This window comes from Cebidichthys violaceus, unplaced genomic scaffold, assembly GCF_023349555.1.
Source record: "Cebidichthys violaceus isolate CVI_PGR_0920_01 unplaced genomic scaffold, fCebVio1.0.p SCAF_4, whole genome shotgun sequence".
NCBI classification, from domain to species: Eukaryota; Metazoa; Chordata; class Actinopteri; order Perciformes; family Stichaeidae; genus Cebidichthys; species Cebidichthys violaceus.
In genome coordinates this window covers 5438486-5453609 of record NW_027176594.1, presented here as the reverse complement: position 1 = coordinate 5453609, position 15124 = coordinate 5438486, and the positions used below count along the sequence as shown (strand labels likewise).

The 15124-nt window shown below is 40.0% G+C and overlaps 1 protein-coding gene across 1 annotated transcript; it reads right to left on the bottom strand.

Annotated features, from left to right (window-relative positions):
- Positions 1 to 8065: 8065 nt before the first annotated feature.
- gprin3b (GPRIN family member 3b) lies at positions 8066 to 13406 on the bottom strand. Its single transcript, XM_068726640.1, has 2 exons — positions 13062 to 13406; positions 8066 to 10935 (listed from the first exon to the last, which is right to left on the bottom strand). The coding sequence occupies exon 2, from the start codon at positions 10847 to 10849 to the stop codon at positions 8639 to 8641; it is 2211 nt and encodes a 736-aa protein (XP_068582741.1). The 5' UTR covers positions 10850 to 10935; positions 13062 to 13406; the 3' UTR covers positions 8066 to 8638.
- Between the last annotated feature and the right edge of the window lie 1718 nt (positions 13407 to 15124).

The following is a 15124-nucleotide window of genomic DNA, read 5'->3' as shown; positions in this document are numbered from 1 at the left end:
GTGCTGAAGAAATAAGGGAGTATCTGGGTTCAGCTGGGATAAACAAGGTGGACAGTAAGATTATGCGACATCACAGTATCCTAAGTCCAATTTGCTTTGATCACACTGAAGTTTGTAAATCAACTGCTGGGTCTTTTATTCTTGCTGCTCACCACAGTTGAACAGCGTTTTCTCAGCTGTAAGCAGCAAATAAAGTCATTATCTCAAAAACTGAGAGTTTTATTTATAGCTTGTTCATTACAACAACACTCAGCATGAAATGTATTGATAGTCAACAGATTTAAATCAGCAAAAGGCCTTTACCAGAGATGTCGAGGTCCATGGTTACACTGACTTTATGTCCTCAGTGTTTTTAATTTGACATTTTTTGTAAAATTGTGGGGTTAAGCAACTGGGGTTTACATTTGTCAATGAAAAACGTATAGATGATGGATTTTATAAGCTGCTTGTAGTATTTTACTAAACGAAACACTGCCCCCTGCGGCAGAAAAACAACACTATGACAGCAGTGAAAGTAACCCTAAACAGTAAAGCTGTGGCCCGACAGCTTAAAGATGAGCTGAAATTCATAATATCGTACATTATTTCATTATATTCCTTATTAAAAAAAAGAAGAAGTTTAAAATCATTTTAAAATCGATTATAGCTGCTACCAAAACAAGTACAAGAGTTTTGAAGTTAATGCGAAAGGACTTTGAAATAAGTGTAACGTGTAACTGGTCTTTGTCAGCACTCAGTCAGCAGAGTTCTGCATCATTCCCTATTTAGACTTTCACATATGGACATATATTTGACAGAAAGTATAATAATACAAATAAGACTAGGAGTCTAAATCATTACTTTAATGTCTTTTTAAAGTGTTTCTTTCACAGATACAAATGGTTCATTTCTCTGCCTGCCCAGGTATAAAAAAAAACGAGGATTAACTTCCTTTGCAGTGTTGCAGACAATGCAAAGTAACACAGGCTGTGTTGCAACAAAAGCAGCATGGTCAGAGGTACTGAGTTTCACAGGAAGGATCTTTGTGTGAGGGCCAAATCTCAAACACAAAGACGCTTGATTGGGTTTTATCAGACTCACTCTTTGTAAATTAGAATCTGTAGTGTTTCCCTTTTAACAACTCATTTTCCTCTAAAGATAAAGACTTTCCTTCCAAATTCTCTCCATAACAAAAGGCAGCGATGAAACAAAAGCTGCTTCTTGCTCCATGGAAATGATAAAGGTCACGGAAGAAACCCTTCTTTAGGCAGTATGATGGCAGAAATTATTGAAGACATTGTCAATATCTACAATATATATGTGTGTAAATATGTCTCTTTATCTACCTCTTCTCTTTCTCACTGTTTCACCTTGATCAGTGTTCCGATTGTTTTGGATCTTCTTGCTCCACCAGGGGACCTGCATGATTTATGGGCACATCTGTCCGCCATAATAAGGCAGTCTCTGAAGCCAGGGAAAATGGGCATCTTGTGCACATGTATGCTCATTTATACAGGTCAAAAGGTCATGTGCTCGGAGCTGAATGGTAAGCAATCAATGATGAGCTCTACATTGCTGGATACATGTACAGTATTTATGAGAAAACGGAGAGAGGAAGGAGAGACATGCAGACAGAAGAAAAGACAAAACAGTCAATGTTTGAGGAAACAAAAGAGGCACGCCGCAGAAAACTGGAATGGTTTGAAATAGGAACACACTCACAAAGCCAAACGCTGTACTACAAACAAATGTAGGCCACATATTCCACTGGGAGCAGAGCGGCCATCAGAAGGACGAGCCTCATTTCCATCTTTCTTATACATTACGAGGATGAATAAGGCGAGAACAGCAGTAAAAGACATTTTTACAGGAAATATTCTGCAGAGTGGAGGACAGCAGAAGCTTTAATCACCTCCCTGTTACTGGCTTTATTATGATATCATCGTCAAAGACAGATAGGAAGGTCTGGGACACAGAGGAGTGGGGGTTTGGAGAGAAAACGAGGAGTGGGTAGGCTTGGTGAGAGAATGAGAACAGGAAGATGAAAAATGATTGTAAAAATTACCACAGAAATGGTTGAAAATGGCAACATTCAAAGCTTCCACCAGTCAGTAGTTAAATCTCCAGAGAAGTTTTGAAGCTTTGGTTACGTAGAATTAAATGGCAACACTATGATCACCAGCCACCCCTAATTACCCGCTCTACAATCTCAAAATATTATCTGTAAATGGTAATTAACACTCACTCCCATGATAAAAAAAATATCTAATGTTGCCACAAATGATCTGCGAGTGGATAGATGTTATCCTGGATGATAATGGCTTCTGTCCAAGTGCTGTAGCATCTGCAGGGTTTCTATAAGGGTTTCTACATGAGCTGAAGGAGCTAATATGTTTATGGGGTGAACTGGGTCACTGCAAGCAGATCTCAAATCCCCATACCAGGACAGCACCTTATCTGTGGGACTTCAATTATAGCTCAAAAATGTTGCAGCTGCCCTGAATTCCCCCCAGAATCCGAGGACGCTATTATCGAGTTACACATGGTGAGTGTTTGAAATGTTGCAGTGACATCCAAACAGGACTGTGTCAGCGTAGTAGATAGTGTGTCATCTTTTCCACTGAAGAATACCTCATTTTGTTTCTTAAAGTATCCTCAAAACATGTCAAGACATAAACAACATCTTTAGATTATTATTAATCTTCCAACTGTCAATAAACATAGCCTCTCACAAACTTGATTTAGGAATTGATAAGATCTGCAGGTCAAATACTTTGCACAGATTATTTTACGATGTTTACATTTTTGTCACTTAAATGAAATCTGTCATTGCCTTGACTTAGCATATAGGAAAATAATGCATAATTTCTCTTTTTATAAATAACAAAATCAATTACATTTTTCAAACCACATTAAAATACCAGTTTGTTTTTTTTACATCTAGCCTTGCACCACAGTTTCCCTGCAGCCCGAGAACTGCAAGAGAACTAGTGTCATTAGTTTCAATATCTCAGTGTGAGTCAGGGGAGGCCCTTGGGCTGTAACAGGGGGCTCCTGCTGCATCTCATGGACTATCCGTCTTAAATTTTAGCTTCTGACACAGTCTGGGAGTTTCCTTGTTAAGTGGTAACACTTGGGAGATTATTATTTTGGTCTCAAGCTGGGCATTAGTGTTGAGCTGTCACTGCTGTCATGTTTCAAAGGTATTTAATTAAAACATTTCTAACAGCACATTGTTATAGGTTATAAGTTATGAGCTTTAATACCGAATGAAAATATGATTCTACGCTTCAATGTTAGGTGACAGATATCATTATGGCATCACTAATTTTCGCATATTAGAGAAACCAGTATTAATCAAATATTAATGGTGAAGTGGAGCTACAGGGGAGCACTGCATAATCACTTCTTTCACAAAATAGGCAATTACTAGACTGGCAATCAGTTTGTATGCAAAGTATCCTGTGAAGTGAAAATGTACATTACTGTACTTTTATTTTTATTTTTGATGATATTTTTATTTGTTTTATGTCACTTGTTTTCTGAAGGATACAACTGGTAATATTTTATGTTTTCTTTTTTCAATAAATCCCATGAAAACACAAAAATAAATTGATCCTAATAACCAAAGTATATCTTTATCGGATGTTTCTCATTCCTATGGGCAACAGACCTCCATTGTTGTCACTATAATGAAAATTGTGTTTTGAGTCAATCCAACACAATCCTGCAACTGTAAATACTTACTAGTGCACTAAATGTGCATTAATCCACGGCTTAAAAAATAGTCCCCAACAAAGTATAAATATTTCTGTTTGCCAAAAACTACAACACCCAGCTGATGAAGGAATTTTTTTTAAAGACGCAATATATTTGTGACCCAGTTTTACGTATGTACTGCATGTCTTCATCGGGAACTAATGTGCTTGAGACTGAGTGCCACAGACAAAGTAGGGGCGTAAGAAAATATTAGAGAAATAATTTGACATTTTGGGACTTAACTCTCCACAAGAAAGCAAATAAGCGTATTTCCAAAAATGTCAAACTACTCTTACAAGATTAAGACAAACATTGAATTACCGTCCACGGTCGTCTGCCTCAGTTAACCTGTCAATTTGCAGTTTATATCCATGTCTGCCCAAAATATCATTACTTCAATATTATATTCTGTTAGACTTTTGTGTGAAATTGTCATAATTAGCAGATAATTCTTGAGTCATAGCTGTATTGGCAGGTTAAAACCTAATTCACTTGTGATTGCAAGCCTTGGAGTTCACCTTCGGATCCACAGCCAGAGTATGCAGACGCAAAGTCATGAAGTAAAGGCTTCCACTATCAATTCTCAACAGACAGAGAGAAACACTCTGGACATGAAGTCATGAATCCAAAGGGTGAACATATTTGTCAGTATCCTCATCTAAACTTCATTCAGTCTTTTTCTTGCCAGCCATCTGGAAGATCAGCATTTGAGAAATGTGAACCTTATTTTCTGCAATAAAACTCTAAAATCTAAAAGACAAGCTTGATCTTTGTGAATTCATCTTTGAAATGCCAACACAATGGCCAAAAAAAGTGTTTTGGGAGATCACAGTGATTGTTGACCACCAAGTTCATCGTTGAGTCCAGGTGGAGGTTTTGTTTTGCCAAGTTTGAAGAAATTCCCTCCAGACATTCCTGAGATATCGCCTTCATGAGAATGTACCGAACCAGACGTACATAATGATATAATTGATTTAAAGAATAAAACTAGCCTTGTCCTTTAATGTTGCTCACAGTTGACAGGCCAGATTCAAATGCAGTACATCTCTATAACTTGCATTTATGTGTGCCTTAGATCAGTGGTGGCTTACATCATTGGTTCCACAGCGTGCTCCACTGCTGGATATTTCCATATAAGAACATAGAGGGCAGTTGTGTGGCTAGTGCGTGTGTTAATTAAAAATACCTCTAGAGGGCATGGAGCTTACAGCCAGTGAGGTGAATATTGAAAGCAAGTTGAACCCTCTTCTCTGGTAGGTGTAGCAATGGGTGGTATATGCATGTCCATGTGCCTTTGAAATCCCTCTCCATGTTCCCTGTCATTGGAGTAAATCTCCCTATGTGCTAACCACCACATGTGGCCGAATCTAATCTGCACTTCCAAATGGAAACCAGGCATAATTGCACAGTGAGCGGGAGGTTATTAAAGATTGAAACAGTAGCTAATTAAAGCGAGGGAGAAAGAATTTGAATTAAGGCTGGTGACCGGGCACACAGAGAGGGACAGAGTCGATGTGTAAAGGAGAAACTGACCTCGACTGGAACAAGAGGAGGAGAGAGACGTTAATCTGCCTGAGGATGAATTCATTTAATATGATTCCACAGATTAGTGATGTCAGTTTGGCACCCTTCCATCGGCTCTGTAGGATAAGACTTGTATTAAATAAGAGTATGTAAAGAGGTCATGGAGGTTACTGCTGCTTCCAGAAACATTCTTACACAAATTTGAGCAGGTATAGGATGAGACAGATATAAGTACAACTTCATATCTTTGTCCTCTGATCCTGGTGGATAAAAGGAATGAAGATTAGGCTCTATACAGCTTGTGACAGAGACTACGAGCATAGAGGATCCCCCCCCCTCCTGCTATCATACTGATATTAACAGGAAGTGACATGCTTGTTACCACAATATCAGCAGTCGCCTGAAATCAGCATTTCACCGGTCAGGATGGTAAATTCACACTGAAAGGGAGAGTTCACCATCAAAGAATGGTTTTCTGGAAATATTCCTGTGTGTTTCAGTCAAAGCAAAGCCTTTTGAATACAATGTTATCACATATAAATGTTATTATGCTGGAAATCCCATGACAGGAACATTATAAAGCAGAAGTCAGAAGGGCCCGACAATTAACCTGTCAACTTTAATTAAATGAGATGAGCAGACAACCTCACGCTGAGATTCTGCTGAGTTACAGTTGACCCACTATTCCGTCTGAGGCTGCAACATTATTCATTATTCAACATATTCATTATCGATTCATCTTTAGACTTTTTGAATTAATCAATTTAAAATTGATTAGAGAATACATCAGACAACAGTGAAACAAATCAGGACTGTCCTTGACTAAAGATTTTCTTAGTCGACTAACATTCATGTGATTTTTTTTTTTGACTAATCAATTAATTGATTTAATCAACAAATCTGTAAAACTGAGATTCTCCACCAACAGTTACACAAAAGCACCACTTTTTGAAGTTTACCAGTGAAGTTTCCTTGAAATAGGTCATTCAGCATGAAAAAAGCACAAAATAATTACTAATTGACTAAAAAAATCTAAGACCAAAACAACCAATTAGTTGACTAATAGAGCCATAAGAAAATACCCATCACAGTGTGCTAGAATCCAATTTGATTTGTCATCAGATGTCTTGTTTTGTGCAACCGACAGTCCAAAACCATAAAATATTTATTTAATACACATATAAGACATTTGAAAAGCTGGATCTATCAAATGTTTGGCATGTTTGCTTAAAAAAATGGTCTGACTGAATAATTGATTCTAAAAATATTTGGCTATTTGTTTTGTGCAGATCAACAAATCAATCAATCGTTTCGTGCTTCGGAATGCATCTACTGATTTGCTATGCCAACTTCCAAACGGAATAAAAGGAATATACTGCCTAACGCTAATGAAAACTAATTCAAAAGATCCCACATGTGGCTCTTATTTTCGATTTAACACATACGTTTTCAAAAATTGCCTCCATTCTGAAACCTGATTTATCCCAAGCTGTCTTGAGGTTTTTAAACCCTTACACACCTTCAGTGTGATCCTCACATAATTATGTTTCCTGATTAGACTTCTTCACAGTTCTACCTAATTTCAACCTGACTGGAGGTTTTACGGTTGATTACAGTGACTTGAGCTGGTCTTTGGCTGACATGAGGCGCCCAGGTTTGTTCAGTTTTCAGGCACTTCTGCATTACAAGGTGCCAAGTCAGATATATTTGAGCTTTAGGAAAAGTCAGTTTTCCAGTTTTAATTTGGTCATTATTTATAAGTTGGAAACCTGTGCAGGGCCTTAAACAACTGAAAGAAATAGGATACTGCAAGTTTGTAGACCTGCAACTCAGCAACTTTATAGTGCCACTTTTAAAATTCCGGACTCATGGTATCTTCACTTTGATTTATAAAGTCTTGGTATCCTAACATCGCTCTTGCCGGGAATATGTTTTTTATATTTGTTGCTATCATTCCTGCATATAATAAGGTCTGTTTTAGTGTCCCTCAGCACTCAGGTCTCACCAACAATACACAATGGGCTGTAGACAATTTCTTCTGTTCAGTTCAGATAAATCTGCCTTCGCTTCAATGACTCTTGCTCTAAATGATCTGCTCAGAATCTTATCTTTGATTCAGACTTACACCGCAACAAAGCAATGTCCAAAACAGTGCATCTTATTCTTAGAAATATTCCCAAGATTGGGTCTTTCCTGTCCTTCACTGGCCTATTAAACAGTTTGACAGAAATGTCCTGAATATTTTCTCTGGCTGACTGAAACCTGTACTTGTAGCTCTTCTCTTCACACAAAACTAAGGATTTGTGGAAAAGCTTGAACTGTTGATAAAACATTCCTGTCTTGGCCCACATGCAGACTTGAAGTGTTAATCTCTCTGTAAATCAAAAGAAAAGAGTTGATAGCTTACTAGCCTTTGTCTCTGAACAAACGTCATGCCCTCGTTAGAACCTGTCTCATTAAACTTGACACTAATTTATCCAATGCACTCTACAACAGAGTGCACCTTTACTCTCAGCTGCAGTCTGTCACTCTCTTATATCTCCGGTGGTTTGCGTTGATGTTTCCTGCTGCTCTCACATCCCCCTGACGTGTTCACACACTATCTCTTTTTATTTCTTTTTATGACCATTTCTGTTAAGCCCTTCTTCGCTGATTGTTTTGTGAAAAAAATAAAAAGCTTAGAAATCACCCGAACAGGGAGGCTTTACCTGCCTAAAGTTCTTGGTCAGAAATGAAGAATATGTAAAGCTCAACTTATTTTTTTGTTGTTTTAATAGAAAACCAAAGAAGAACAGAGATCAAACAGCGCATGTATGCATACAGTCCCTTTTCTGCACAACGTAATCACTCACTAAAAATAAATGTGCATGAAAAGAAAATACAGCAATCTTATAAATATAGGGCCCCAAAAAACACCTCAAAAACATAATAATAAATGCACCAAATGCAATGAGATGTTGGTTTAATATATTTGCACAAAAATTCCGACAGTAACGTCTACCTCATGATCAGTGCCTTTTACTCTGAAGTTCTGGACTTCAGTTTAGGTCGAACAACTGCCATTGTAACTAATATACATGCGTTTCACTATTATTGCCTCTGTTAGTTAAAAACTGTTGGAAGTTTTCTCCCTTCATCTATTTCTAAAAAATAAGTCTTGGGTTGTTCATTGTATATTTCTAAGTCCTACCTTCTTTGATCACAAACATCACAAATAGTTTGACTCTTTATGCTACAACATTCCAGTATACTTACTCACAGGGACCGTCGTCCCATTAATGCTTTTACTTGGCATTGCAATCATGACAAAGGGAGGACAACAATTTTGACCTCGAGGAAAAGGCTGGAGTTTGACACTGGCTACCTCTGTGCTGTGCTACTCGAGGACGGAGGAGGGAGGGGGACGCATGCAGCAGTTGGGCCGTCTGACATTTTGCAGCATTGACCTGAAAATGTTCTGCTGCCTCCTTTTGCTCTTGCTGACATGTCCCGGCGAGTCGACACCAGAGACTGACTTTCGGATGGAAGTCTGGGCAATCAGTTTCTTCTCTTGCTCCTTGATTTTGCACTGCAAGTGGCTCTGAATGGCAAAACCAAGGGACTCTGGGTCCACAGAAGCCCCGTAGACCTCCCAAGTCATCCCTTGTTCGTCCCAGACGACATCGTGGATGTTCTTTTCTTTTTGCGTCTGGTCCTCCTCTTCTTCTTTCCTCTCAAGTTCTTTCTTCTGTTTGCCTGACTTTGCCTCCTTCTTCTGGGCTTTACCTCCACCCTTAACCTTTTGTTTAGGACTTTCAGCTTTTTTTTTAGTTAGATCTGGCTTTGATGTGGTGTTAGTTGCTGTTGTGGCAGGGGCCTGGCTGGGCTTGGTTGTAACAGCAGCCTGTGATGGTGCAGCATTGTGACTGTCAGCAGATCCAGACTTGGTAGCACAGGCCGTCTCTGAGGCTGTTCCTGATTTGAGAGATGGAGCTTCGGCATTGGCTGTTTTCGCTGCCGATTTCTGAACCTCTGTTTTATTTAGGGAGTTACCTGTATCACCTTGCTCCTTGTGGTGGCTGTGTTCAATGTTGATTTGATAAACTGGCTGGGTGTTGCAGAGAGCTGACCCGGGGTCTTTAGGCTTTGCTCCGAGCCTTTTGTCCTGCTGCTGGGACAAAGTTTCTGAGTGGAAAACCACGCCGGCATTTTGGTTTGGGCACATCTCTGCCTCAACAGTGAGTTTCTCTGACCTTGGATCAGTAGAGGCGGATAGAGCGCTCACGTTCACCTGATGTAGTCCCACACCCCCGTCGACCTGGTAGACCACAGCCAGGCTCTGTGTGGCCTCCCTGGGGACTGCACCACCACTCAGCCTGCGCGGCACCGCAAAAGGCAGCAGACTCGGACTTGTGGCCACAGCCTTACTGCACGTGTTCGCCACCGCCTGAACCTCCATATCATGACACTGCTTGACTGGTGCAGATGACGAGGATAAGGTCATCGTCGAAGCCTCCCTGTAAAGCTTGCCGTTCTCCTGCCGCTGCTGTGCTTCAAAGACAGCTGTGTCAGTCTGGCTGGCTTCCTCAGCCACCTGCCCATCTGCCGGCATAGTTTGTGTAGCCTGGGGCAGAGTGGAGGAGTCCATCTGTGAGGAAACTGGCTGATGTTTATCTGGGGAGACTTGTGGTTTCTTTAATAGTGGCAAATCTGTCTCTGGATGTGTTGAACTTGAAGTCTTATTTGTAAAATCGGCCTCTGCATCTTTGCTCTTAGACAAAGGTGTAGTGGAGCTGAGAGGAGCTGCAGGAGTTTCCATGCTTTGTTTAGGTTTGGCTGCTTCCTGCAGACTCACAGAGGTTTGTGAGCAGCTACGTAAATGTTCAGGCTCTTGAGATTTCTGTGGTACAGCTGTGTCCTCATCGTTGAGAGCTAAAATGCTCACTTTATTATCGCGTTGTAGTTCAGATGTCGTAAGCTTTAATTCACAGGCGATGTTGAGATTTTTATTATAAGGAGAAACATTTTCATTACTGTCCTCTCGTGCTGTGGCTGAGGGTGTCAGCTTTGCACACTCCTCCACTGCTGCATTTGGCCCTTTTATTCTGCAGTCATTGGTCTGCATGTCGACCTTTGACGCTGAAAGAGCAGGCGACACACCAGCCTTACAGATATCTTTTTCATCAGCCATACTTATCATTTTCATATTAGCATTTGAATCCCTCTGGTCGCCTCCTGCCTCACCCTGTCCTTGGCCTGTTGGAGACAGGTCTTGCATCTGTTGGTTTCGACCTGTCACAAACTCTGACTTTGTCTGGTTTCCATTAGCTGGAACTGGTTTGTCTGACACAGTGCTGCTAACTGGTTCTCCTCCTTCGGATGCAGTTTTTTGGGTGTGTGGGACGGTGTTAGCAGAAGAAGCAGTCAGAGATGAGTTGTCCTGTTTGTGATCAGGAGATGTGAGGGTGGGTTTTGGACAAACCTCAGAGAGTTTGAGGTGGGGCTCTTTCGCCCAGTTGGCATTAGGCTCCTTATTGCCTAGCACATCCACCGCAGCCAGCTGAGGCACCATCTGGACTGTCACTGTCCTTTTTGGGTTAGTTCCCATGCTGGATTCACGGTTTCAGTCGTCAAAAATTGACGTAATCCAAAGATGAACACAGATGTGCAATATCAGTCACTTTGCGTGATTCCCTAAAGGAGGAAAATAGAAATAGTTCTTAGTTTATTTCTAATGATTGAGCTTCACTTTTCCTTGACATAAATCTTGATTTAGACAAAAATAATCAGATCAGTCTCATATAGCAGTCCAGACTTAGATAAGCATTATGTAAATTATACTATATAGTATTCCGGGTTGGTTTCTTTGAACAGTCATTAACATTCATTTAAATAATCCTTGTTAGAATTAAGGCAAAGCACCAGAACAATCAATGACCTGTAATTACCTAATTCATCTACTGCTTTAAATAAAGATTAATATATGTGGCTGCAAGCCTAATGATCAACTTAATCATAGCATACAACATATATAATAACATACACAACCCAATGTGTCTTGGTCTTTGAACTGTGATGATGATTAGTTACTGTAAATGTAGTTCGAGGTTTTTCTGTCTCTGTGATGCTCTTTGAAGGTTGCATGTGATAAGAGGCTACCTTAACTTAAAACATGAATCAAATAATTGTAAGAATGTGTCATCTTTTAATTTGAATAACTTATAAACGTCAACTAAAGGAGTCAAATCCATTTCAAATCCAAGATAGCCTGACCCAATTGTACAAGTAACAAAATAATAAGAATAACTTGGGGGGAGCATACAGAATTGCTGTGTAAGACTGAAGCAAAGTTTACAAACATGGAAGTAAAGTAAGCAAAGTATAGAAATAAGACTTTGACATATGTAGGCTGAAAGTGCTTACAGATACTGGCAGGATGTTTTTGATTAAGAATTGTGGATGTTCAGTGGGTCCGACTGTCTTGTCTGGTTCCAAAATTCCTAATTGATGGTTTGCTTGGTAGTATCATGCAAAATACTAATCAGTGTAACAGTATAAGGAGTATAAGGTCAACCCCTTTGTTGGTGCTCACAGAGGGGGCTAACCACGTGATATTGTTATTATATCTGTTTTAATGGTACTACTGTGTTCTATTATGAACTACTGTGTTCTATTATGATCTGCACACTGAACAAATTCAGCTCAAGACACATTTCTAAAAATAATCCTACAAAATGCCAAAAACTTAAAGTGTTGCCTGAAAACTATTACTCATCTTTAATTTAACAACACTTGTTTCTGTCATGCCACTGAAATATAAACAGAAAAGGTTTGACATCTTAAACGTGTCTTCAGATCATCTTTTATCTCGTAATGAATCCAATAAAAAAAATCGAATTATTTAACCTTCAGTTTCACAAATCTCTTCATCTCAGACCAGATGAATGACTCCATATGTCTCCTAAAAGTGTAAAAGAATCTGAGCCAATTCTGCAAGTAATGTGTCAGCAGACGTTTGAAGTATCTGATTCGTTGGAGTCAGACAAATTATTTGCGCTGTGATCAAGACGTTAATCATAAAAAAACAGCCAAGGCTTCATCCAAAGAGGAGGAAGAACCACCGATTGATAATTCAGTGGTCCACAGGGAGCAAGTTGTCCATTTACATTTCAGGGACATACTGATGATCATCCATTCTGCATAATGTGCAGCTCATCACAATGAAACTAAGGTTAAACCCAGCCTCGTCCTACTCCCTTTTTCTCACAAGCATCATCATGACAATAAAACATTATAGATTGTTTACAGATCAGGTCATATCTATAAGAATAAAAAATAATCTTTCTCTTACTGTGCTTGGTAACTTGAAAACATATTTTTTAAATGTGACTTAAAAACCGAATACTGTTTTGGGTCACAGACAGGTGTAGCCCATTTGTTTGTGCTCTCTCACTGCACGCATCTGCGTGTCTGTTGTCAAAGTGCAAATATTTATGGAAAGCATATCCTGTCTGTACTGAGATATTCAACAATGAAACACCCTGTTGTCATTTGCCTGCAACAGTTTAGAAATGACAGAGTGTGTGCAGAATGTGAATTCACGCACAACGTTGCATGCATTAAAGTGATACACACGACCTATTCGGGCCAATTAAGATCTATGTCATGCAGCCTGCTGTAGCCTATATTTACCGCCCCGTCCCACCCCAACATCACAGAGGCCACTGATGTTTGCTGATTTAATATGACCTTGCGGACAAATTTTAACATCTGACACAAAGGAATACCACAGTCTAATGAGGAAGAGGAGGGTGGCTTACCTTGAGAGGCGCTATATGTCCCGTTCCTTGGGGTGCCGCTTGCGCGTCCGTGTCAGTGAGAAGAAAAGGCTAAACCCTAGAAATGAATATGGAAAGCCAACTCTCTGTCGGTGACACCAAGCCACGCCTTCCACAAAAATATGGCTCTTTAGAGGTATCGATCCTACACTGCGAAGCGCAAAATTCAAGCCCCCCTGACTGACTGACCGTGCGCAATGAGTCACCGCGGTCCGACCGATGGATGCTGCCTCTGAGCTCTTATTAGGCTTGTGTTGCTTCATGCTTAGAAAAAGTGGACCTTTCACAAAATGGACCTCTCGTGGTATGTGTGTGTGCCATCCCAGATTGAACTGGTCCAGCGCAGGCAACGTGGTGCAGGAGAGTAAACCAGATGAATGGATGAATGGGGGGGGGGCGGTTGAGAATGGAGGCAGTGCTGCATCAGCCGCAGGCTTCCACGGGAGCGTCACATGCACTTGAAATTGATTACTTTTAGATCCCGGCAGCAGATGCAGCCAATAACATTTTCAAGAGCACATGTCATTTATTTTGCTGTGTCTCTTTGTATCATTACTGTATGGATTTAGAAGACCTTAGCTTGTGTGCTGTGTAGATTATGAGGGAAATGTCAGATCATGTTTTTAAAGTAGAGTACAGTCAGGTACCTTTAAATTACAAAATCTCAAAACATCTGCAGAGTAAAGAAATTTAACGCTGTGGTTTTTAAAGGTCTGTTAGGCTGAATAAATACTTTATATGGTCGGGACATTAATAGAAGGCGAGCCCTGCTTTCTCAAAGATGCAGCTTTTTTTCAGTTTAGCTGACTTTTATGTGATATCTGATCCAAATATATGGAACTTTCCCTTTGTGGACAACAGAACAGTTGTTATAAAAAGGTGTTACATGGACAAAAGGGTTGCAACACATGATATGATAAGATAACCCCCCTGATCCATACATGAAAAGTTTAAATAAATATTTCCAATTAGAACTATTAGTCATCACCAGATATTGCAAATATTTATTGCATTTCATGGTTCACCGCTGCAGAGAAATTGTTAAGATTGGACAGTGGCATGTCTAGACTAGTAGCACACCATATTATCATATCATGCAAGGCAATTAGAGAGACATCTCAGTGGTTTCAAGCCATTGTACCATGCAGTATGCATTTTGGAAAATAATTGGTTGGCTATTAGTCAGTGTGTTTGGTCGAAACGTTCCTGACAAAAGAAAATCAACAGCATGAGTAGTTTCTCGATATGCCTACCATCAGTCAACACTTTTTCTTTTATTATAATTGACTGTGTTGATAACATCAAGGTCATTTTTGAAACTATAAAAAGCTTCCCCCGGAGCCACAGAGGACCGTAGATCTCAACATGTCGACTAAACTGAACATCACGTGTAAAGTTGGTAGAGTGCCCTGTCACTTTAGAGCATCCCTGTCCCTCCATCCATCCACATTAACGTTTCCCAAAACAGGTTTGTTGCAATTCTCTACCTGTCCACCAGATGCCCTCAGTCTTTTCCACCTGCTCACCTGTTTCCACTTTCCCTCGTCAGCCCTGCAGTATATAACTGGCTGATTTACACGTACTCCCAGTCTTATCATTCAAGTTGTTTGGTTGCTTCTTGCTGTTTACTGTCAATCCTCTGTTACCCTTTGATTTGTACCTGCCTGATCCATAGACTGATGATTCCTGTTCAGACTGGCCTCCAGGTTCTGACCCTTTGCCTGTTGTATGTTTCACTAATCTTACACAATGTCATCCTGCGGACAGTGACCCAGCATCAGATAAAGCTCACGTAGGTTGTTTTAGGCACTGAAAAACTATTGTCATTAATTTGGAGAACATGTTGGTTTGGTCAGAATTATTCTACTTGTACCAAAGGACCCCTGCTTTTGTTTTCGCTTAAACAACGTGTCATCCCTTGCCAACCCTGGCTACCTGAAGGACACCCCCCTTAATGTGGACAAGTGACACAACAGCACAACATTCAAAGTCACTATTTAATTACAAATTTATTCTTTCCTTAAGGGTGCAATAAAAATGATTTT